This window comes from Budorcas taxicolor, chromosome 2, assembly GCF_023091745.1.
Source record: "Budorcas taxicolor isolate Tak-1 chromosome 2, Takin1.1, whole genome shotgun sequence".
In the NCBI taxonomy this organism is placed as follows: domain Eukaryota; kingdom Metazoa; phylum Chordata; class Mammalia; order Artiodactyla; family Bovidae; genus Budorcas; species Budorcas taxicolor.
In genome coordinates this window covers 171557036-171580959 of record NC_068911.1, presented here as the reverse complement: position 1 = coordinate 171580959, position 23924 = coordinate 171557036, and the positions used below count along the sequence as shown (strand labels likewise).

Below are 23924 nucleotides of genomic sequence, written 5' to 3'. Positions count from 1 at the left end.
CTTTTTCCTGTTTGCCCTATACAGCCATGACTCTAAATTCAATCTTCTTTCAGAACCCCTACAATTGATCACTTTATAAATTTTTAAGTCAATTCAAGGCACTTAAAAGCTGTACAGTCATTTGCAACTCAATATAAACTTATTAGCTCCCTCACTAGCCTCTGGTTAAAAATGGTTATCATTTTATTAGTGCTAAATATACACTAAATACAGTTTTAAGTGTGCTCTACTGTACACACACATATTCTTTTAATCCTAACAATATAGGAAGTTTGATAAAACCCAAATTAAGAGCTGCAGAAGCGTAAGTGTGGCAACATGCTCACCCCACTGCAGTATTAGCAGTCATCCTGGAAACTCTTTCACTGGAGGCGTGTGGCTTCCAAAAGCTTTTCTGCAGTTAGTCTGAGAAGCAAATAATCATATGTAATTAAGGCTATTTCCCAAATAGCCTAGGAAAGCTGCCAAAGGCTTTCCAGAATTCAGAGGCAAGCCGGTGAAAACTGTAAACACTGTAGCCTCTGGATGCAAGACAAAGCAACCATCAACCTTCACCACCCAAGTCAATGCTGCTCCAGAGAATAAAGTTCCCTCTATCAGTTCACAGGGGTTGCTAGAGGGGTACACAAAGTTTTACTAATCTTTTGATTCCTGAAAAATGGTTCCTAAGGCAGGCAAGTGTTAGGATTCACCCCCAACCCCAGCCTGTAACATAAAGCAAATAAAGCATCCAATACCTCTAACTAGGATCTTAAGGTTTCTCTAAACTGTTCTCTAGAAACACCATTTGTGCCTTCAGTCTGCCTTCTTAATGGGGACACAGAAAACAAAAAATGCTTGTTTGCAAATAAACATCTGAAAGACTATCATAACAGCTGATCTGGGCCGAGGCATCACAACAAAGTGACGATTGTGGAAGAAGACAATGCAAACAACTCCGGAGCAGAAACTCCAGGGCAGAGAACTCGCAGCGATGTGTGCGCGGGGTGTTTCCACCAGCCTCGAGGCCCCATCTGGAACAAATACAAACTAGGAGGGTCCCTATCACTGGACAACTTATTACCTGGACAGAAAGAAGTCACTGCCACCAACAGCACTGTGCAGTTTTATTAACCATTCAAGTACAGTAGCGTCTGTAAGATCGCGACAGAATTGGGATTTACAAGTGAGCAGATGTTCAGCATCTAACAATCTGAAAGAAGCCACTACATACTCTTTTCACAGACACGTTTTCACGGAGCCAATACAGTACTAGCCATTAACCCAGCACACCAGGTGTACTGAAGTAGAAAAGATGCAACAAGAAAAATAGCTACATTAGAAAGACTTCAACACTTTAGAAAAAGAGTAAAACACTTTTCGTTTCTCCCCTTTAGCCCCTAAAACAACATCATACCGTCTGCATCTACCTATACAGTCCTACATCAGCTTCTAGAATATTTGTCAGGAGGGCGAAAGTAAAATGACACTGGCCAGTACAGTCTTTGGATATTTAGGAAGGGGAGGGGGAGAAAGTCAGTTCTCGGAACAAATTAGTCGGCTTCAGTCTCATCAGCAGGATCTTTGGATTCTTTGTTCTTCCGCACTTCTTCAATGTGCTTGTCCTGTAAGGAAATAGTACATACCACCAGTCAAGTAAAAAAGCCTGCAAGGTCATGCCCCCAAGAGGCCCAAATCAGCATTAGTACACACATTATACGACATGTATAATAATATACTATTATTATATATATTATGGAAATCACATAATTAGAGTTCTAAGTCATCATCTTCAAACTTCATAGGTCACTCATTGAACCTAATGATTCAGCCTTCTACTGCTCTTCCCAAGAACATGCAATTGTGCTGCAAATTAGTGAACATTCCTTAATTTAAAATAAGACATCTCTGATTTAACTTGTTAACCCCAAAATGGATGACAAAGACACCAAGCACGCGTGATCGAGGCAGGGCTCACGCCGCCTCAGTGGCGCATCTCATGCCGGCCCCCGCGCCCCCAGGGGCCGGGGCACTGACCTTCTCCCGCAGGCGCTCCAGCTTGGCGGCCATCTGCGCCTCCCGGTTCTCTTTGTTGGCCTCCATCTTGTGGGTCAGCTTCTCTTCCGCCATCTTGCTGAAGTTGTTGTTCTCCTCTATCGCCTTCTGAAGCACCTCCTTCTCGTGCTCCCGCTTCTCAGCAAGCTGCTTCAAGACCTCAGCTTCATGGGACTGGAAGAAAGTTTAATGCGCTAGGCTCTCTGAAATGTTATATAGCATTAGGTCAAATCACAGAAGAAATTACTAATTGAGAGGACTGAAGATAGAAAGTTAGATCCCTTTAAATAATACTGAAATCAGGACCTGAATTATCTGTATCAGAATACTTAAAAATTATATTTTCTAGTGTTTTTATTTACTTTGGGAAACTGCCCATATTTGTTCAGAGATTCTTGCCCAATTATTCCTTTAAGGAAATCTTGGTAAGATTTACCACTTAATGGTATCAAGATGATTTGAGTGATATATACTTAGAAATGGCACTGTATTGTAAAGAATTTTGATTTTTTAACCTCAAAGACTACCTAAAGAAAATGAGTTCATTGTAAAAAATGTAACCATACTGATAAAAAGAAAACCCACGGTTATCATAGAAAATTTAAGACTAAACCTCCAGATTACTATTTAAGCCAAAGGATTTGTTTTAAGGAAAAGCTTATTCGTGTTTTTCTACGGATACTGCATTAACTTCCAGACCAGTGGAGCGCTGTTACCATGGTGTGCCTCCTTCAACAGACTCAGAATAGCTTATTACCAGATTCCGACGTGTTTGGAAGCATCAACTTGCAGGAAAACTTCAGAGCATCTGCCATTGGTTCTGTTAATTCTCTTCTTCAAAATCCCAGTCATGATAAGAGTTTCACTATATTTAGCCAATAACTATGAAAAGCTCTGGCTAATGACTACACAGCTAGTGTTGATTCCTTAAAAAAATATTCTCTGTCCTGCCTTCAGCTGCATCTCTTCCATGAACTCAAACTACATGAAATCTATCAACTTGGACTAAATAGAAGAGCAGGTAGGAGATGAAACACTGTTGCAAATACAGCCACTCTCCCTGGGGAGGTAATTCACTGTCCACAGTGGGTCAGTACAGAACACACGTGGCACTGAAACGTGCCCAGCACATGCTACCGCAGCTCAACAGGGCCCCCGAGTGCATGTGTGGGGTTAAAGGTACCAGACTTCAAAGCACCAAACTGCGTTGGCTGCAGGCACGTTTACCACTTCACCTTTTGTGCGTTCATTTCTCTAATTTTAAAATTAGACCCATGCACCCCAATCAAGAGTTGCTAGAAAGAGGGACTAAATGAGAATTTATGTATAATTCTTAACAACTAGAAGGACGCTGAAGAGAGAAATACACCAAAATGTTACCAATAGTTATTTCTGCGAAGTAGGATATGAATTTTCTAACTTATTTATAAACTTCTGTGGTTCCCAGTTTTTCTATAGCAAGCATATTAATATTTGCTGACTTTTCTGATTAGTTCTTTTTAAAGATACCTACTTTAAAATAGAAGCACTAGATAAAAGCTACCATACCAGTATGACAGCTGAGCAACACAATCATGTCACTAGCAATTTAAAATGTTTTTATTGTACTGCTCTCAAAAAACAAAACAAAAACTAAAAAACCACAGACTTACACACAAACTTAAAAAACCAAACCCCAAAACCCTAAGAGACAAAAAAATGAATCAACAATCTATTTTCCAAAGAGAAAGCATGAAAAGTATGAATTTTGGTTTCAGACAGAACTGGGCTTAAACTCTAGCTCCAGTACTCACTAACTGTATGACTCAGGAAAATGATTTAACGTTCCTGAGAACATTTTCTAATCCAGTATCTCAGACAACACCTACCCTCTAGGGTCAAGGTAGAAAAGGAGAACTATTTAAGTAAAGGAGATGGTACACAATAGGAGCTCAATAAATGATGGCTGGTATTCTCTCCCCGCTACTGGCACTTTAATTTTCATAGTTATAGTCACCACCTAGCTACAATTCTGTTTTCCTCCTCTTATAAAACAGACTGGCCACGTTACATTAATAAATATCTGGTTTTCTGTAAATTGGTGTTTACCTTGCGTCTTTCTTCTGCAGCTTCTAATTTCTTCTGAATTTCCTCCAGGGAAAGATCCTTCTTCTTAGGAGGGGAAAGGGGAAATTCTGGGACAGATTCTTTTGACCGAGGGCTGAGAATCAGCTCAAAAGCCTGGCCTGAGGCACGCTTCTCCAGTTCCTTCACCTGGATATCTGGATTTGATCATATTTATAACATATTCAGAAAAATGGAGTTTTTCCTATTCTAATAAACTGTTCTATTGTTTTCTAAAAGCCAAATCAATTTAATGAATAGAATGAGGGCTGGTGAAACAGCTGTGTTTACAGCCAAGAAATTATTATCTAAACACTATGTCCCAGAAAAGCAAAGCTCAATATTTTTGGATTGATAAATACCATTCTGAGACATCAGTATTTGACAATCATTTCCTTGAACAGAACAAAAACATGCAAAACTCCACATTTTGCTTTAGACCAAACCAAATCGTCTAATAATGAAACAATTTACTATGTACTCTCAGTACATTCAAGTGGTAATTTTTCTGCTTTAATTGCTCTCCAATTTATAAAGTAAGATTTTTTTTGGTAAGACCAAAAAACAAGTGCCAAATTAAGATGGCTTAAGACCTGAGACATCTCCTATTCTAAAATTAGAAGTCCATCACAATTTCAGCTTTCCCAAATAGAACACCTACCAGAAGAAGCCATGGTGAAGAGAAGACAAGAGACTGGCAGTGTACTCTACACGATTCACTGGCAAGGAGAACCCTGAAAACGATTTTCAAAAGCATGCAATCAATTTCTTTGCATTTCCATGTCATTGATTCAAAGGGATATCAAATCACATCCATATAAATCAATGTCAAAAAAACCCCCACTAGTGTGGAATTAAATATGACATTAATTAGAAAATTATTTAAAAATCTATAAAATAAACACTGGGAAACCTGAATTGAATAGCATGTTGGTTGTAGAAGAGGTTAACTGAGCTTGCCCGTTCGAAATATACTTAAGATTTTTAAAATTAGACAGGGATTTAAATCACAACGTCCCCGCCCCTCAGTATATTCTCCCCCTGGTGAAAAGACAGTGCAGATTCAACGCCTAGTGAGACCGGAGCCATCTTAACACTGCCTACCACTCATTGTGCAAACGAGAAATACCCACCCCTGCTTTGTCTGTGTCTGCCATGCAGAAAACAAAACGCCCAAACTAGTATTAACCAATAATGTCTCACTCCTATTGTTCCTGCGGTTTAAGGTCCTTATTCAACAGCGGGTTAACATGAATTATCAACAATTTTATGAAGCTTTAGGCCTTAGGTTACACCTATTTGTTGCCTTGTGCAGTATTTTTCCACGGAAAAAAAAAACTCTACATCCCTTCATCTTTTCAAAGGTCATGATTCCTGCAGACCCAAGTCTAGTGTCAAACACGTAGGAATACAAGTTCTCAACAGCGGGAACTTAAAATCCGAAGCAGGGAAACGGTCCAAGCCCGTCGGACGAGCATGAGACTCCCCGCACCAGACCCAGGATGGGCGTGGCCCTGGTCCGGGAGAGGAATCGCGGCAGGCCGCCCCCCGGCCAATCAGAGCCCGCCCTGCACTCCGGCCCCGGGCCCCGCCCCTTCCTCCCCGCGCCTTTTCGAATCTCCCCGAACTCTCAACACCCCGGAGCCCGCGCGCGTGGGAAGAGGAGGGGTGGGCGGGGCTAACGGTCCCATCCGGGTAACCCCGCCCACCCCGGGCTCTCCCCGCGCGGACTAGCCCCCCATCAACTCCCGCCAAAAACACCTTGAGGCGGGCCCCCGCCCCCCGCCCCCAGCCCCGCCGCAGCTGGCCGGGAGGTGCTAGTACTCCGAAGGAAACCGTGGGGTACCCGCCATCGGCTCGCCACCTCTTTCCTTCGCTCCCAGTCGTCAGCCACCCAAAGGCGTCCGCGTCCCTGAGCCGAGCGGACTGGACAGCTCTCGTGGGGGTGTCAGCCTTCCGTGGGCAGCCTCACGAACACTGGGCGGGGGCGCTGCCCTTTCCGGCCCCGCAGTCTGGCCCTCAGGTCGCTCCCTGGGGGCGCCGCCCCGCCCCTTCAAACAATGGGGACCCCAGCGGGGGCCGCGCCTGCAGGGGGGCGGGGGAGGGTGGGCCTACGCCCCCTATTGTCTCCTCGAGGGCATCTCGGGGCTACCTCCGCGGGCTCGCCCAGCTGGCCGCACCCCCTCCCCACCACAGCCGCGCCCCCAGGGAGCCAGGGACAAAGCCGAGGCTCCGCCCGAGCCACACACAAAGCAGAGCGACCCCCCCACCCCGCCCTCCAGCCCCTTTACGGCCCGCGGCCCCGCCCGCCGGCCTCCAGCAGGGGGTCGCTGCCCCAGGGCCGGCCCCTCCCGCTGGCCGCGTCCCTCTTACTGTCCCCGGCAGGTCGCCGCCGCCTCCTCCCGAGAGTCCCACACCCACCTGCTCCGTCCGAGCCGCCTGGCCACACTCTGAGCACCAACAGACCCGGGCGCGCACAAAAGCGCCAAACAGCGGCACGTGACCTCCCCGCCCGGCTCCGCATTGGCTGGGAGCGGCGGCACGTGCCGACCCCTTCCCACCGCCACCCCCAGCCCAAGTGGACCCCGCCCCTGGGGACCCCGGAGCACCTCGGGAAGTGTAGTTCAGGCTGGTGGGACGGGCGGACAATGCCAGGGGTGAGGGCTGCTTTGGGCGGGGGGTTCTCCAGATGTGAGCTGGGGGGACGGGGACGGTCATCTGGCAGGGGAAGGGGGTGATGCGGTGAGCCCCCGCCTGGGTTTGAACCAGTTCTCCCCTTCTTAGGAAAAGGGTGGGGCAAGGTCCCTTCCCTTTCCACCTCTCAAGACAGTGGCCCCCCTGGACTCCACCTCTGTGGAGCCCCTTACCCCACATCACATCCCAAAGGCACCCCTCCCTTGGGACAGCGCATTGCCCTTCCGGGGCCCCCTCGGTGCAGCCACCTAAGACGCCCAAGCCCTTGTGACGGGACAATGCCACTTCATGCCTCCACCTGTCACCTGTATTGTGACATCGTCATAATCTAACCCACTCTGCCCCAACAGGGCACGGGCGTGGCCCTTAACTCATTGTGTGCGTTCTCCCTACCGTCTTAGGGACCCCCAACTGGTGACCCTCTATAGAGACCTGTGGGGGAAAAGCAAAAAGCTCTGGAATTTGATCTCCTCTGGTCTAACGAAGTCACTGGGCTTAAATGCAGACTCCATCTGTTCTGCCAAGCCTTTTACCGGACGATAGGGAAGGAAGCTCAATTGCAGTTCTAGACTACACAGACTGCAGTTAAGTGTTGCTTTTGTTCTTGAAGCACGTGCTCCCACATCGGTGCTGGGTCATTATAAAGAATCAAAACAAAAGAAGCCACAAGGTCACGGTTCCCCCTGCCCTGGATAGATCAGATGCACAGCAGAAACACAAAATTGCTCTGACCCTGGCTATCTTAGAACGGCTGGCCTCATTCTTAAACACAGAAAGGTCAGAGGAAAAATAAATAAAATGAACATGGTTCCCAAGCCCCTTCTCCCATTCCCCCGGCCAAAGCTCTGTCCTTGGTGGTGGTTATTACACCAAAGCACCTGCCTTGAGATACTGACAAGGTAGAAGGACACGGTCATTTTACTGCTTGATGGGCTCTACCTCCCCCAAAACAAGAAACAAACATGACCTACTTTGATGGAGCAGGAGTCCTAATTTAAAGACTCCCCATGTTCTGCTATTTACTATGGATATGCAGGAGTTAAATATAATTCATAGGTGCTTGAGACAAGGAAAACTGGATTATACAGGCAGCAGACACACCACACAAAGCAAACAATTAGCAATACACTGTTGCCTGAAATATGCTTGTTGTAGCATTTTCTCCAACAATTGCCCTTGTGTGGGGTCGGCCTCTCCCCCGCCCCCAATCTAAGTGGTTTTCCCTTAGCATGTGAACAGGACCAGCAATAATTCAGATTCTGAGCCGTGAGAACCTTCTCCTTCTCAGACCAAACTTAGCCACCAAACAATCGGGTGTTTCCATCCGTCAGTTTTCTGAGCGAAATCTCAGAAATCATCAGGAAGATTGGAGGGGAGTTGGGATAAGAGACCTCACTGCAAAGTGACAGATTAATAGGCAACACACACAAGCAAGAAACCCAAGGCTGAGAAGTCTGTTAGACCCTGAACCACGCTTTATCAAGTAAAAGTCTTTGTACTTGATCGGGAGGTTTGCAGAGGAAGGTCCCACCCATTTGATGCATTTTTTTTTAAATACAAGAAATTGCCACAAAAATCTCACCTTTCTGACTATTCATGTTATGACAGAAAAAAATAAATCTTTCAAAACGCTGATTATTTTAAAGCACTTATACCGATTATTCCCACCGGCCCCCCCCCCCCCTTTTTCTTTCTCCCTAGAGCAGATGTCTATTTCCATGGAAACCATGGCTAGGAACGAAGATGTTAGAATTCATGTAGATTTTTCATCTTTTTTAACAATGCCACTTGGCTTCTGGGTTTGTTATTAGATTTTTGGTCCTGACGGTCTCTATGACGAGGATTTCCTGAGATCCCCACTGCTGCTTGAGGACTGAGGAGACTGGAGTCGGGTTTCCTCAAGAATGATGCTATGAATAAAAAAGGGTTTGGTGGGGCTTTAGGGTGGGGCTGCCTTTCTGAGAGCTAGACCACAGCTATGTATTGTCAGTTCTTCTGAGTGTTCATGAATGAGCTTTGGCATTGGAAGGGCTTTCAACTGTGAAAGAGAAAACAGCTTTGCCATCTCACTTTGGAAAGGGGCAGAAGCTCCTTTCTTGGAAGTTTCCAAGAACTGACTTCAAAATCCACTCCCTCCTGAAGTGGCAGCAAGGAGTTAACATTTGCATCTTGGGATTATCTGTCTTTGCCGATGAGAATTATTTTTGCCTCTGCTCAGATGGCTTGGTCAAATTGCTGGGGAGCTGGCTGTGACTATGGATTAACACAAAGTGAAGTTGAGATATGGCAGCCATCCAGCTTATTTGATCTGTGTAGACAGCTAAAGGAGAGCCCTTCAGGCTTCAAAGTCCAAAAGGATGTCTACGCTGATCAAACAAGTCGGGCTGTTGTCAGATCTGCTCTGTTCTTACAGAGCACCAGCTGCCTTTGTTCATTGTTGGTTCTGAGGCTGCAGGGTTGTCTCCCACAGAGGTGCCACTGAGTTCCACTGCTGTTTACAGGGCCTGTCCTTGGCCGAAGGTGTCGTGGGAGAGGTTTTCTCCATGTCCCCAGCCTCACTGTTCCCTTTGTCCCCTAATCCTTAGGCATCATGCTCTAACACTCCCTTCCCTGTTCAAAACCTCTCTGTGAATCTGCTATTTTACTTGCTTGGCTCCCTCACTAGACAACTAAACCTAAGAAGGCAGAAGTTGTGTCTCTGGTGTCCATCGTACCTGCCCAGAACGGAACCTGGCCCTGGAGGGTGGGGCCTGGATGGTTGCAGATGACTTAAGGCAAGAACCACCTCACTCATCCTCAGCTTCCACTTCTGTGATGCTCGACACCTGCACCAGCAGAGGTGGTGAGGATTAAGTCAGATAATGTATGTGCAAGTGCTTAGCACAATACCTGGCCCCTCTCAGTGCTAAGACTTGTTAACCATTATTGCTAAGAGAAGTTTCTTGATTGCTATCGGTTACTGAATAAATGAATCAATGATGACTAGTAGACTTTCTCCTTTGGGTAGAAATCATAGTCTCTGGGTTAACTCTTTTCCCATGGAGTATTTTTAAAAATTCAATTAATTGAACATTTTGAATAAATAAACACATTCACACAGTTGAGAAATAAAGTATGAAAATTCCTTCTCCTTCCCTCCCTCATCTATCCCCATCTGCCAAATCCTCTACTTACCCTTCCCCTACTTTAACCATTGTTACTAGTTTCTTGTGTATCCTAGGGTTTTCTTCACGTAAGCAATTTTGCTTACATGTATGTTAGCAAATTTGTAGCCACGTAGTCTTCATCCCCCCTTCATAAGAAAATGTCAGTCTACTGTAACTGTTCTGCACTTAGTGTTTTTTCACTTAAGAACACATATCAGGGATCTTTTCCATAGTCATATATCAAGCATTTCCTGGATCTGGGATCCAATGTACAAATGCTCCATAATCCAGTTAACCAGTGCCCTATCCATGGCCCTTAGGTTAATATTTGCTATTTCAAACAATGCTGTAATGAACAAGCTAATATAGATGGTATTTTCCATCTGGGTAAGTATATCTGAGGGGTAAGTATAGCTGAAACTCCAACACTGTGGCCACCTGATGCGAAGAACTGACTCACTGGAAAAGACGCTGATGCTGGGAAAGACTGAAGGCAGGAGGAGAAGGGGATGACAGAGGATGAGATGGTTGGATGGCATCACCAACTCGGTGGACATGAATTTGAGTAATCTCTGGGAGTTGGTGATGAACAGGGAAGTCTGATGTGCCACAGTCCATGGGGTCGCAAAGAGTCGGATACGACTGAGCGACTGAAGTATATCAAAAGATATATTCCTAGAGTAGTATTGCTAGGTCTTCTCATGTGTAATTTGGATAGTGCCAAACTGCCTTTCATAGGCGTTGTACCAGTTCAACACCTACCATGTGGTATTTTAGTTCATTATTTCAATTCATTCAAAAATGATTTGAAAGGTTTTGTCCCCAGAAATTTCAGGCATTAGGGAAAAGGAGGGGGAGGACTAGAAATTCCGAGAAAGACATGCTGTCAGTTTTGTCTGTGTTAATAATGCCTACAAATACTTGATAACAGCAACTGATCTTAGAGCAGCTCTGGTGCCTACACTGTATCAGTGTCTGTCTTGTGCTAGAAGTATCTGCAAGTGTCATCATGAGATTGGAAGCTTTTTGAAGGCAGGGTCTTTTTCATAGCTGTATCCCACTCCCCCCTCCATGATGCCTGGCCCAGTGGCTGGCACATATCTTATTAAATCAGTTCTAAGATGTATGTTGTCCCCACATTTGTGTATCTTTAAAATCAGTGTGCTCATAGTCCATGAATACCATTTCATAATTGCTGACAGCATATTTTCTTAGTGGCACATAAAATAACATCTTAAAAATAAATGGGATTCCTGACTCAACTAAATATGGTAAAGTACACACATATTAAAAGTGTGAGTGGAATGGGGCCAAGATGTCACTGCCCCTGCCATCTTCTCACTCTATGTTCTAACATTCATCCCTCTTATCTAAGCCCATGCCATCTTCTAATGACTCCTTTTATGGTGATGTCTTCTTGAGCTTCCATCTCTCCCCTGAACTCTAAAAAAACATTTCCAGCTACCTAAAGGACACCTCCTCATGGATGCTCCATAAAGCCCTCAAATTCGGTATGGTCCCCACACTGAACTAACAACTTCCCACCAACCACATCTCATTTCTCCATTCTGTTAGAGGCTTGGCTAGGCTCTCACCCTTCAGGCCTAAAACTTCAGTCAAATTCAACTCTTCCAGGACTTTCCTGCTGGTTCAGTGGTTAAGAATTCACCTCCCAATGCAGGGAATGGAGGTTTGAACCCTGGTCAAGGAATTAAGATCTCAGATGCTGCAGAGCAACTAAGCCTACACACTGCAACTAGAGAGAAGCTTCCAGATGCCACCACTAGAGAAAGCCCATGTACCACAATGAAGACCCAGCACAACCAAAATTTTTTAAAAACACACACACACAAATGGACTTCCCTGATGGTCCAGTGGTTGGGAATCCACCTGCCAATGCAAGGGACATGGATTTGATCCCTGGTCCAGGAAGATCCCACATGCCTCGGGACAATAAAGCCTGCTCACCACAACTACTGAAGCCCATGCTCTGCAACACGAGAAGCCACCACAGGGAGAAGCCCGCGCCCCGTAACGAGAGAGTAGCCCCTGCTCTCCCTACTATAGAAAGCCTGTGCACAGCAACAAGACCCAGGCCCCTCAAAAAGACACAGTCAACTCTTCCCTCTTTCTGTAGGCTTCCACTTATAGAAACAGCACTTTCTAATACAATGGAACATGTAAAATGATAGTAACTAAAAGAATGAAGCTGGAGGACTCATACTTCTTGATTTTGAAACTTGCTGCAAAGTTACAGGAATCAAAACAGTGTGGTACTGGCATAATAGTTGTGTCTGACTCTTTGTGACCCCATGGACCATGGAACTCCCCAGGCCAGAAAACTGGAGTGGGTAGCCTTTCCCTTCTCCAGGGGATCTTCCCAACCTAGGGACTGAACCCAGGTCTCCCGCATTGCAGGCAGATTGTTTACCCAGTTGAGCCACAAGAGAAGCCCTTCTAATACAATGGAATATTTAAAATGATAGTAACTAAAAGAATAAAGCTTGATTTCGAAACTTGCAGCAAAGTCACAGGAATCAACACAATGCGGTACTGGCATAAAGATAAACACATAGACCAATGCAACAGAGTACCAAGCCTAGAAATAAACCCTTGCATATATGGTCAAATGATTTTTGACAAGAGTACTAAGATCCATTCAGTGGGGGAAAGGACAGTCTTTTCAACTAATAGTGCTGGGAAACTGGATGGCCTCATGCAAAGAAATGAAGTTGAACTCTTACCTCACTCACATCACATACAAAAAAATTAACTCAAAATCGATCAAAGATCTAAATATGAAACCTAAAACTATAAAACTCTTAGAAGAAAACATAGGAAAAAAGCTTCATAACACTGGATTTAGCAAGGATTTCTTAGATGTGACACCAGCCAGCAAAAGAAAAACACAGACAAATTGAACTTTGAGAAAATTAAAAATCTTGTGCGTCAAAATACATTATCAACAGAGTAAAAAGGCAACCCATAGAATGTAAGAAAATATTTTCAAATTATATATCTGATAAGGCATTAATATCACACTGAGGGCAGAGACATTACTTTGCCAACAAAAGGCCATCTAGTCAAGGCTATGGTTTTTCCTGTGGTCATGTATGGATGTGAGACTTGGACTGTGAAGAAAGCTGAGCACCGAAGAATTGACGCTTTTGAACTGTGGTGTTGGAGAAGACTCTTGAGAGTCCCTTTGACTGCAAGGAGATCCAACCAGTGCATTCTAAAGGAGATCAGCCCTGGGTGTTCTTTGGAAGGAATGATGCTGAAGCTGAAACTCCAGTACTTTGGCCACCTCATGCGAAGAGTTGACTCATTGGAAAAGACTCTGATGCTGGGAGGGATTGGGGGCAGGAGGAAAAGGGGATGACAGAGGATGAGATGGCTGGATGGCATCACAGACTCGATGGACGTGAGTTTGAGTGAACTCCGGGAGTTGGTGATGGACAGGGAGGTCTGGCGTGCTGCAATTCATAGGGTCGCAAAGAGTCGCATGTGACTGAGCGACTGAACTGAGCTGAACTGAACTGAGGGCATTATGCTAAGTGCAATAAGTCAGACAAAGAAAGACAAATTCCCTATGATCTTACTTGTATGTAGAATCTAAAACAACCTCCCCTCCAAAAGAGACAAGCTCATAGATACAGAAAAAGCTTGGTAGATGCTGGAGTAGAGGGGGTGGGGTAAGTGGGTGAAATGGGTGAAAGGGGTCAAAAGTTATAAACTTTCAGCTGTAAAGTAAATAAGTCACGGAGATATAATGTACAGCATGGTGCCTATAGTTAATAATATTGCATTGCACACTTGAAAGTTGCTAAGAAAGTAAATCTTAAAAAGTCCTCATCACAAGAAGACAAAATTCTGTGACATAGAGTGACAGATATTAATTAGATGTTATTCTGGTAATGGTTTTGCTACATACAAACACCCAAATCATGATGTTGTATACTTAAAACTAACATAATGTTAGTTGTCAGTTATACCTCAATGACGTTTTTATTAAAAATAAGCGAAAAGAAAATGGGCAAAGTATTTGAATAAACATTCCTCCAAAAAAAGATATACACAATCCAGATAAACAGTATCACTAGTCATTAGGCAAATGCAAATCAAAATTAGGATGACTACTATCAAAAATCCAGTAAATAGCAAGTGTTGGTGAGGGTGTAGAGAAACTGAAACGTTTGTGCACTGTTGGTGAGAATGTAAGATGGCACAGTTGCTGTGGAACACAGTATGGAGGGTCACCCTCAAACTAAAAAGGGAACTATTGTGCACCAGTGGCAGAGCGGACAGGAATCTGCCTGCCAGCGCAGAGGACGCAGGTCTGACCCCCGGTCCAAGAAGATTCCACGTGCAGCAGAGCAACGAAAGCCCGTGCTCCACAATTACTGAGCCCACGTGCAGCAACTACTGAAGCCCGTGCTTCAGAGCCTGTGCTCCTCAAGAGAAACCACCACAATGAGAAGCCTGTGCACTGCAATGAAGAATAACTCCTGCTCACAGCATCTAGAGGAAGCCCATGCTCAGCAACGAAGACCCATCACAGCCAAAAAAAGAAGCAGATATATTCTGTGTTCCAGCAAGTACAGTTCTGGGAATACCTCTGCCAGAAGCTGGTGGAGAAGAGCGAATGAGGATAGAGTTTCAGTTTCCTAAGATGAAAAGAGTTATGGAGATGGATGGTGGTGATGGTTGCATAACATTATGAATGTATTTAATATCACTGAACTGTATACTTTAAAATGGTCACGATGGTACTTTTTATGTTATGTATGTTTTACTACAATAAAAAAAATTTGAAAAAAAATGTTTATAGCCTTAACATACTCATAGACCACTTACCACATGGCAGGTACTGGTCTAAACACTCCAAGTTTGTTAACCCATGCTAACCCCCACAACAATCTTATGAGATTTATTAACTTGAGTTGTAAAGATGAGGAAGTGAGGGTAACCAGTTGTCCCAGTTTTCCTGGGACTAAGGGTTTTTCCTAGAATCCAGGACTTTCAGTGATACAACCATGAAAGCCTTGGGCAAACCCTAGTGAGTGGGTCCCTCTAAAAATAACTGAGGCCCAAAGAGACAGCATCTTTCTAGACATGTCAACAGGGTCCTTGTCCTAGGCTCTGCACTTCCAAGGGCTTCACTCTGACCCGCTTCCTGCTGTGCACATTTTCATAGGCAAGGAGTCCCCTGGGTCCAAGGAGCCATGCCTACCCTGAGCATGGGCATTCTTCTAGACTACACTGTGAGAACCAGGACTCCAGAACTCCCTGTCCAAATAGCCAGGGTCCACTTTCAGCAACTGTACCAACCCCTTCCCCGGCTCTGTCCTCCCAAGGGCAAACTTCCCTGCCATTGAGTACACCCTATGCCCAGGGCTGGCTACTCATAAGGGGTGTGGGTACGCTCTGGCCATGGGGTCTGGGGTGTGGAAGGTATATACAGGAGCCATAAATTGGAAGAGAAGGGATCTAGCTCAGCCACATTCTGAGCTGGAACGCCAAGGAACTCAAGAATTCTCAGCTCAAAACCCGGTTCATAGGTTACTTTGGAGGTATGTTTGTCAAAGTATTGGGTTGGCCAAAAAGTTTGGTTGGGTCTTTCCATACCACCTTATGGGAAAACTCGAATGAAATTTTTGGCTAACTCAGTTCAGTTCACTTGAATCACTCAGTCGTGTCTGACCCCATGGACTGCAGCACGCCAGGCTTCCCTGTCCATTGCCAACTCCTGGAGTTTACTCAAACTCATGTCCATTGAGTCGGTGATGCCATCCAACCATCTCATCCTCTGTCTTCCCCTTCTCCTGCTTTCAATCTTTCCCAGTATCGGGGTCTTTTCAAATGAGTCAGTTCTTCGCATCAGGTGGCCAAAGTATTGGAGTTTCAGCTTCAACATCAGTCCTTCCAATGAATATTCAGGACTGATTTCCTTTAGGATGGACTGGTTGGATCTCCTTGCAGTCCAAGGGACTCAAGAGTCTTCTCCAACACCACAATTCAAAAGCATCAATTCTCTGGTGCTCAGCTTTCTTTATAGTCCAACTCTCACATCCATACAAGACTACTGGAAAAACCATAGCTTTGACTACATGGACCTTTGTTGGCAAAGTAATGTCTCTGTTTTTTAATATGCTGTCTAGGTTGGTCATAACTTTCCTTCCAAGGAGTAAGCGTCTTTTAATTTTATGGCTGCAGTCACCATCTGCAGTGATTTTGGAGCCCTTTAAAAAAATGAAGTCTGCCACTATTTCCATTGCTTCCCCATCTATTTGCCATGAACTGATGGGACTGGATGCCATGATCTTGGTTTTCTGAATGTTGAGTTTTAAGCCAACTTTTTCACTCTCCTCTTTCACTTTCATCAAGAGGCTCTTTAGTTCTTCACTTTCTGCCATAAAGGTGGTGTCATCTGCATATCTGAGGTGATTGATATTACTCCTGGCAATCTTAATCCAGCCCAGCATTTCTCATGATGTACTCTGCATATAAGTCAAATACTCAGGGTGACAATATACAGCCTTGATGTACACCTTTTCCTATTTGGAACTAATCTGCTGTTCCATGTCCAGTTCTAACTGTTGCTTCCTGACCTGCATACAGGTTTCTCAGGAGGCAGGTCAGGTGGTCTGGTATTCCCATCTCTTTCAGAATTTTCCACAGTTTATTGTGATCCCACACAGTCAAAGGCTTTGGCATAGTCAATAAAGTAGAAATAGATGTTTTTCTGGAACTCTCTTGCTTTTTTGATATCCAACGGATGTTGGCAATTTGATCTCTGGTTCCTCTCTTTTCTAAAACCAGCTTGAACATCTGGAAGTTAACAGTTCACTTACTGTTGAAGCCTGGCTTGGAGAATTTTGAGCATTACTTTACTAGCATGTGAGATGACTGCAGTTGTGCAGTAGTTTGAGCATTCTTTGGCATTGCCTTTCTTTGAGATTGGAATGAAAACTAACCTTTTCCAGTCCTGTGGCCACTGCTGAGTTTTCTAAATTTGCTGGCATATTGAGTGCAGCACTTTCACAGCATCATTTTTTAGGATTTGAAACAGGGCAGCTGGAATTCCATCACCTCCACTACCTTTGTTCATAGTGATACTTCCTAAGGCCCACTTGACTTCACATTCCAGGATGTCTGGCTCTAGGTGAGTGATCACACCATCATGGTTATCTGGGTTGTGAAGATCTTTTTTTGTACAGTTCTTCTGTGTATTCTTGCCACCTCTTCTTAATATCTTCTGCTTCTGTTAGGTCCATTACATTTCTGTCCTTTATTGAGCCCATCTTTGCAGGAAATGTTCCCTTGGTATCCCTAATTTTCTTGAAGAGATCTCTAGTCTTTCCCATTCTATTGTTTTCCTCTATTTCTTTGCATTGATCACTGAGGAAGGCTTTTTAAAAATCTCTCCTTGATATTCTTTGGAACTCTGCATTCAGATGGGTATATGTTTCCTTTTTTCCTTTGCTTTTCACTTCTCTTCTTTTCACAGCTATTTGTAAAGCCTCCTCAGACAGCCATTTTGCTTTTTTCCATTTCTTCCAAATCTATTTCTCACTTCCACTGTATAATCATAAGAGATTTGATTTAGGTCATACCTGAATAGTCTAGTGGTTTTCCCTACTTTCTTCAATTTAAGTCTGAATTTGGCAATAAAGAGTTCATGATCTGAACCACAGTCAGCTCCCAGTCTTGTTTTTGTGGACTGTAGAGCTTCTCCACCTTTGGCTGCAAAGAATATAATCAGTATGGTTTCGGTGTTGACCATCTGGTGATGTCCATGTGTAGAGTCTTCTCTTGTGTTGTTGGAAGAGGGTGTTGCCTATGACCAGTGTGTTCTCTTGGCAAAACTCTATTAGTCTTTGCCCTGCTTCATTCTGTACTCCAAGGCCAAATTTGCCTGTTACACCAGGCAATTTTGCTATACCAGGTTGTACTGGCCAACTCAGTACAAGGGTAAAACATATATTTTTTTAAAAAGCTGTTTGTTAGCTTGACTTATAACTCTTAAGTACTTGGACATACGATATGTGGGCTTCCCTTTTATACTCCTGCCTTGGGTCTAACAAATGCTAGCAGCAGGCCTGAAAAGAGAAATTTAAGTCATGTGACTAACCATGCCACAGGGGAGCACAGAGGTTTTGCAGTCTGGTTCCAAGTCTAGGCTTTGAGCTATCACTCTAAACTGTTTTATTAGCCTAACCCTATTATTTTACAATGGGGGAGAAAAGCCATACAGAGAACTTTAGACATTTGTCCAAGGTCACACAACTAACTCAAGTCACAGCAGAAATCTGAAGCTGTGCTTTACTTTTTAAAAATATTTATTTTTTGCTTCACTGGATCTTCATTACTGTGCATGGATTTTCTCCAGTTGCAGGGGGGAGGGTTACTCCCTAGATGCGGTGCTCATTGTTGCGTCTCTCTCCTTGTAGGGCTCCCCTGGCGGCTCAGACAGTAAAGAATCTGCCTGTAAAACAGGAGACCCAGGTTTGATCCCTGGGTCAGGAAGATCCCCTGGAGAAGGGAATGGCAACCCACTCCAGTATTCTTGCCTGGAGAATCCCACCGACAGAGGAGCCTGGCAGGTTACAGTCCATGGAGTCACTTCCTAAAAAGTCACACTCCTGTGTGTTTTGCTGACAGCAACTCTCAGCCTCGAGTCCTTGGCTTTTGTCTGTATTGAAATTCTCTCCACCTTCAAGGTCTTGATCAATCTTTCTGATCCCCATACACTGTCCTGTATTGTAGCTATCCATATGTATGTTTGTCTTCCTCAGTAGAGAGTAAGCGTCTTCAGGGCAAGATTTTATGTGGCTTGTCTTTGTATCCCTATAGTGCCATGAACTCACCAAATATTAACCATCTGGTTGATGTCTTTTTGGCCATTAAACCACACTTAGGGCTGAGGGGCAAACAGCATAAAACTAAGTGTATATATATATATATATATATATATTCTGCACCAACTATCACAGAGACATTAAATATATTTATAAAATGTATATTTAACTTCTTTTTAAACTTTTAAATTTGAAATCATTTTAGATTTCCAGAGAGTTGCAAAGGTAGTACACCTAGTTCCCACAGACCTTTCAGCCAGCTCCCTGCTAGGTTAACATCTTACATAATCATGGTGCATTTATCCAAACCAAAAGATGAAATCTGGCACAATACTGTTAACTAAGTGACCGGCTTTACCTGGATTCCCTGGTTGCCTATTGGGGTTCTTTCTGTGTTCCAGGATCCTATTCGGGATACCACCTTGCATGTAGCATCTTATTTCCTTAGCCGTTGACATTTCTTTTACTGGTGAGGCTGGGGTGGGGGGATGAGGGTTGGATTGCTTTCTATGTTTCTTTGAATCCTTTTCCAAATAATCAAAATGTGAGCAAGAAAGATGGCATGGGGATGGTGAGCTAGCAGCACTCGCCCTCTGTTGGGCTGCTGGGGTTTTGAACAGGGAAATGGCTGGAAGGATGATTTTCATCTGAGAACCAGTCTTTTTCTTGAATGGACACACGTGAGCCTAAAAACAGCATTACTTTTAATTCATTAAATTTCTGGGCCATTCCATAGCCCATTTTCCCATGGACTGGCACAAAACACGTTCCCAGTTACTTATAAAAACTTCCAAGCAGTTGGCATTTATCAGCAATCTTAGCAATTCAGTGAGAACAGAGGTTACAGCTGTCACGGGAAGTTGAAACCAAGGCGGCTGAATCACACCCACCCGGAGGAGGCCGGGAGAACGTGTTCACGGAGTAGTATTCGAGCCTGGAAGAGGGGGGTGTGGCTGGGGTGTCAGATGGAGGAGGGTGGGATGCTGTGTAAGAGACAAGACATGAGTGAAAGAAGAGCCCGTGTGTCTGGAATTCAGAGCAGATCTCCAGCCCTTCTGGGCTTATTGCTAAGCCCTTACATCAGTCAGTGAGCACCAGCACCGAGGTGCGCTCGTGACTGCCCCCTTCCTGCCACTTGACTGGGTCACCGCAGACCACCGCCTGGATGGGCTTCAGTCTGCCCCCTACCTCGAATCCATTCCCAACAAGGGCAGCAACTCAAACCACTGGAGGATGGGGGCCCCATCTAAGGGGGAGAAATGGGGTGTACTACTTCCGTGGGGTTGCCTTACAGGGTGCCACAAATCAGGTCGCCCAAGCGACCGAAATGTATTGTCTCTCATGGTTCCAGGGCCCCAAAATCCAAAATCTAGACGACAACAGGCAGGTTACTTCAGAGGGATGGAAGGGAGACTCCGCCACGCTCTCTTCTAGCTTCTGGCAGCCTCAACTGTTGCTTGGCTTATAGATAGCAGCCCCCTCCCCAAGCCCGCATCCTCAGATCATCTTCTATGTGCATTTGTCTGTCCAAATTTCCCCTTTATATAAGGACACCGGTTGTATTGGATTAAGGACTCCCCTGGGGCCTTCCCTGGTAGTCCAGTGGTTGAGAATCCGCCTTCCAATGCAGGGGATAGGGGTTTGATCCCTGGTCTGGGGACTAAGATCCCACGTGTGCAGGGCAACTATGGCCAGATGCCACAACGACTGTAGCCTGAGCGCTCTTGCTCTGCAACAAGAGATGCCCCAGGCAACTAAAGAAAGCTAGAGCTATGCAGCAAAGAACCAGTGCAGCCAAAAAAATAAAAGAGGGTCTACCCTGATGACCTTATCTTCTCCTGGTTATCTGAACAGACCCAATTTACAAATAAGGTCACATTCAAGGTTACAGGTAGGAATTCAACATTTTGGTGGGAGGTGGGGATCCAAGTCAATTCATAACAGCTTCCATAACAGACAGCTTTGGCTGAAGTCTATCCTAGAACAATGTGTGGCTCAAGAAGCTGGAATTTAGGCTTTCTTGTGAAATTTCCTGATTTTTAACTATCAGTACCTAATTAAATATAAGTAAACTGTTTCTAGGGGCTTCCTAGGTAAAGAACCCACCTGCCAACACAGGAGAGGTAAGAGACACGAATTTGATCCCTGGGTCAGGCAGATCCCCTGGAGGAGGGCATGGCAACCCACCCCAGTTATTCTTGCCTAGAGAATCCCATAGTCAGAGGAACCTGTAGGGCTACAGTCCATAGGGTCACAAAAAGTCCGGCACCACTGAAACGACTTAGCTCACACACAAACTGTTTCTAAAACCACGACTGCCAAAAGCAAGTGAACCTCTAGTCCACTGTTACCGCAGGGTTCTCTCTAAAAGTCTGATCTCGTCCTTCCCCTTAACCCCTGGTGTATGGCCAAGTTCCCTAGCCTGGCACACGAGGCTCTCCCCAGTCCACTTTTTCCCGTCTCTCCAGGATCTTATCCTACCATTGTTTTCCCCACCCACCGTACTGCCACATCAAAAGAGCTGCCCTTCTCCAAACACGTGTGCTGTTCCACACCTCTGTGACTCTGCGTCCTCTCTCTGCTGATGCCTTCTCTCCTCCAGTCCAGAGGAAAACTCCTGGCCATCTTTCAACTGCCACCCACTCCCATTTCCCCAGCAAAAGCTTCCCTGTTCATTCCCGAGGAGTTAACCTCTTCCTTCTCTAAGCCTCCACTGCACCCTACATTTCTCTAGCACAGCACTTGACATTTGATTTGCTATTATTTGATTACCCATTTGCCTCCTGTCTGGACCACGAACTCTTTGAGGGTAGGGACTATTGATCTGGATCACCTTGCACAGATCCCAGCCCGCAGCAAGTACTCAGTAAATAAGGAGTAAATGAATACTCTGCACAGCCAAGTAGTATCATGGGGGACCCGAAGAAACATCATGTGGAGTCCCTGTCCTTAAGGTTCTTACAGTCCAGCTGGGTTCATAAGATACACACCAAAGAAAAGACAAACTATACTGGTGGTATTGACAACTGGCAGAAGAGGCTACTGGGGCCTCTTGTTATTGTTGTTGTTCGGTCACTAAGTCATGTGACCCCATGGACCGCATCACGTCAGGCTTCTCTGTCCTTCACCATCTCCCAGAGCTGGCTCAAACGCATGTCCATTGAGTCAGTGTCACCATCCAACCATCTCATCCTCTGTCGTCCCCTTCTCCTCCTGCCTTCAATCTTTCCCAGCATCAGGGTCTTTTCCAATGAGTTGGCTCTTCACATTAGGAGGCCAAAGTTTGGAGCTTCAGCTTCCGTGTCAGTCCTTTCAGTGAATATTCAGGGTTGATTTCCTTTAGGATTGACTGGTTTGATCTCCTTGCAGTCCAAGGGACTCTCAAGAGTCTTCTTGAGTCAACAATACTCATCCAGGACAGAAAAGATACTATTTTAATGGCCTGAAGGACTGCTCTATATGAAGAAAGGTCAGGATAACTTGGCAAATCTTTCCAGGAAGAGCAAAGTATTGTGCTGCATGCTCACAGAGATAAGGCTGACTATGTTGCTGTTCAGTTGCTCAGTCGTGTCCAACTCTTCGCGACCCCAAGGACTGCAGCATGCCAGGCTTCCCCATCCTTCACCATCTCTCGGAGTTTGCTCAAACTCATGTCCATTGAATCAGTGATGCCATCCAACCATCTCATCCTCTGTTATCCCCTAGTTCTCCTGCCTTCAATCTTGCCCAGCATCAGGGTCTTTTCCAATGAGTTGGCTCTTTGCATCAGGTGGCCAGAGTATTGAAGCTTCAGTTTCAGCATCAGTCCTTCCAATGAATATTCAGGGTTGATAATCTTAAGGTTGATTACAGTGGCTCATTACAAGAAGAGAGAATAGGGTAAGAAGAGAGTCGGAAAAAACCCAGGGAAACAAAGCTGGAGAAAGAGGGGTAGGGGCACAAAAGAGGGCCTGGGACCCACGCTTGTGTCACACTGCTCTCCCTCATCAGTCTTCCCTTCATTAGTATGTTTCCAGGCTGCAATTCATCCTGCCTTAAACTCTCTGATGACTCCTTCCAGAATCCCTATTTCTCTGCTCACCCCTATAACAAGGCTCTCCAAAAAGGCTGTCTTTGTTGCTGTCTCCAACTCTTCAAACCCTCCTCATGCAGACTCATGCTCCACTTCTGTCTACAGATGCTGTTCTTGCCAAGACCTCCAATGCCATCTACATTACCACACCCATTGGGCAACTCCACTTTCTCATCATCCTTGCCACGGTTGACCTTGGGGATTTCATGGGTCACACAGACACTCTTGGGCTTCCCAGGTGGCACTAGTGGTAAAGAACCCATCTGCCAATTAAGGGAGACATAAGAGACATTGGTTCAATCCCTGGGTTGGGAAGATACCCTGGAGAAGGGCATGGCAACTCACTTCAGTATTCTTGCCTGGAGAATCCCATGGACAGAGGAGCCTGGAGAGCTACAGTCCATAGGGTAGCAAAGAGTGGGACATGACTGAAGCCACTTAGCATGCACACACACACACACACACACACACACACACAGAGTCACTCTTGAAACTCATCGCTGCTTTTTTTCTCTTTTTTAGGTAGACAAGTCACCATTTATTTGTCTGTGATGATCTGCAAACACAATCTGTTCAAAAAACAAAGGACAGGTGTGCTACAATTAAAAACCAATCCGGGGATTTCCCTCTTGGTTAAGTGGTTAAGACTAGATCCAACACACAACAACTAGACCCAGCACAACCAAATGAAGAAAAACCCAACCAATCTGAACTTTGCAGGTGGATTTTAAAAGGTGATCATTTAGCGTATAAGCTGTTTACCATATTCTTTTGAATCTAAGATGCACTTTAAAAATTAGCATCTTTGGAATAGAATGTGTTAATAGAACGTGTTTAATCAGTTGATATTACAGTTTAATTGGTACCGGTTTTTCTTTCTTGGTATTACATAAAATAATGGTGCATTCTGCAGTTGCCATCTTATATTTGATGATGTATGGTACTAGATTGTTTAATAGCAGGATTTTGTTAAATAGAATCATCTTCTACTATTTTTTTTTTTACAATTTTTTA

General features: G+C 44.8%; 1 protein-coding gene across 1 annotated transcript; it reads right to left on the bottom strand.

The window, feature by feature from the left end:
* Positions 1–1134: 1134 nt before the first annotated feature.
* Positions 1135–4870, bottom strand: STMN1 (stathmin 1). Its single transcript, XM_052664342.1, has 4 exons — positions 4799–4870; positions 4123–4295; positions 2017–2208; positions 1135–1604 (listed from the first exon to the last, which is right to left on the bottom strand). Exons 1-4 carry the CDS (start codon positions 4809–4811, stop codon positions 1533–1535), a joined length of 450 nt encoding a protein of 149 aa, XP_052520302.1. The 5' UTR covers positions 4812–4870; the 3' UTR covers positions 1135–1532.
* Positions 4871–23924: the final 19054 nt, after the last annotated feature.

What these genes read in the sequence shown, in the direction of transcription:
- STMN1 (XM_052664342.1), bottom strand. An exon ending in CTGCAGAAGAAAGACGCAAG is followed by an intron (nt 2,209 to 4,122) that starts GTAAACACCAAT and finishes ACTTTCTTCCAG; the next exon opens with TCCCATGAAGCTGAGGTCTT. An exon ending in TGGAGCGCCTGCGGGAGAAG is followed by an intron (nt 1,605 to 2,016) that starts GTCAGTGCCCCG and finishes ATTTCCTTACAG; the next exon opens with GACAAGCACATTGAAGAAGT.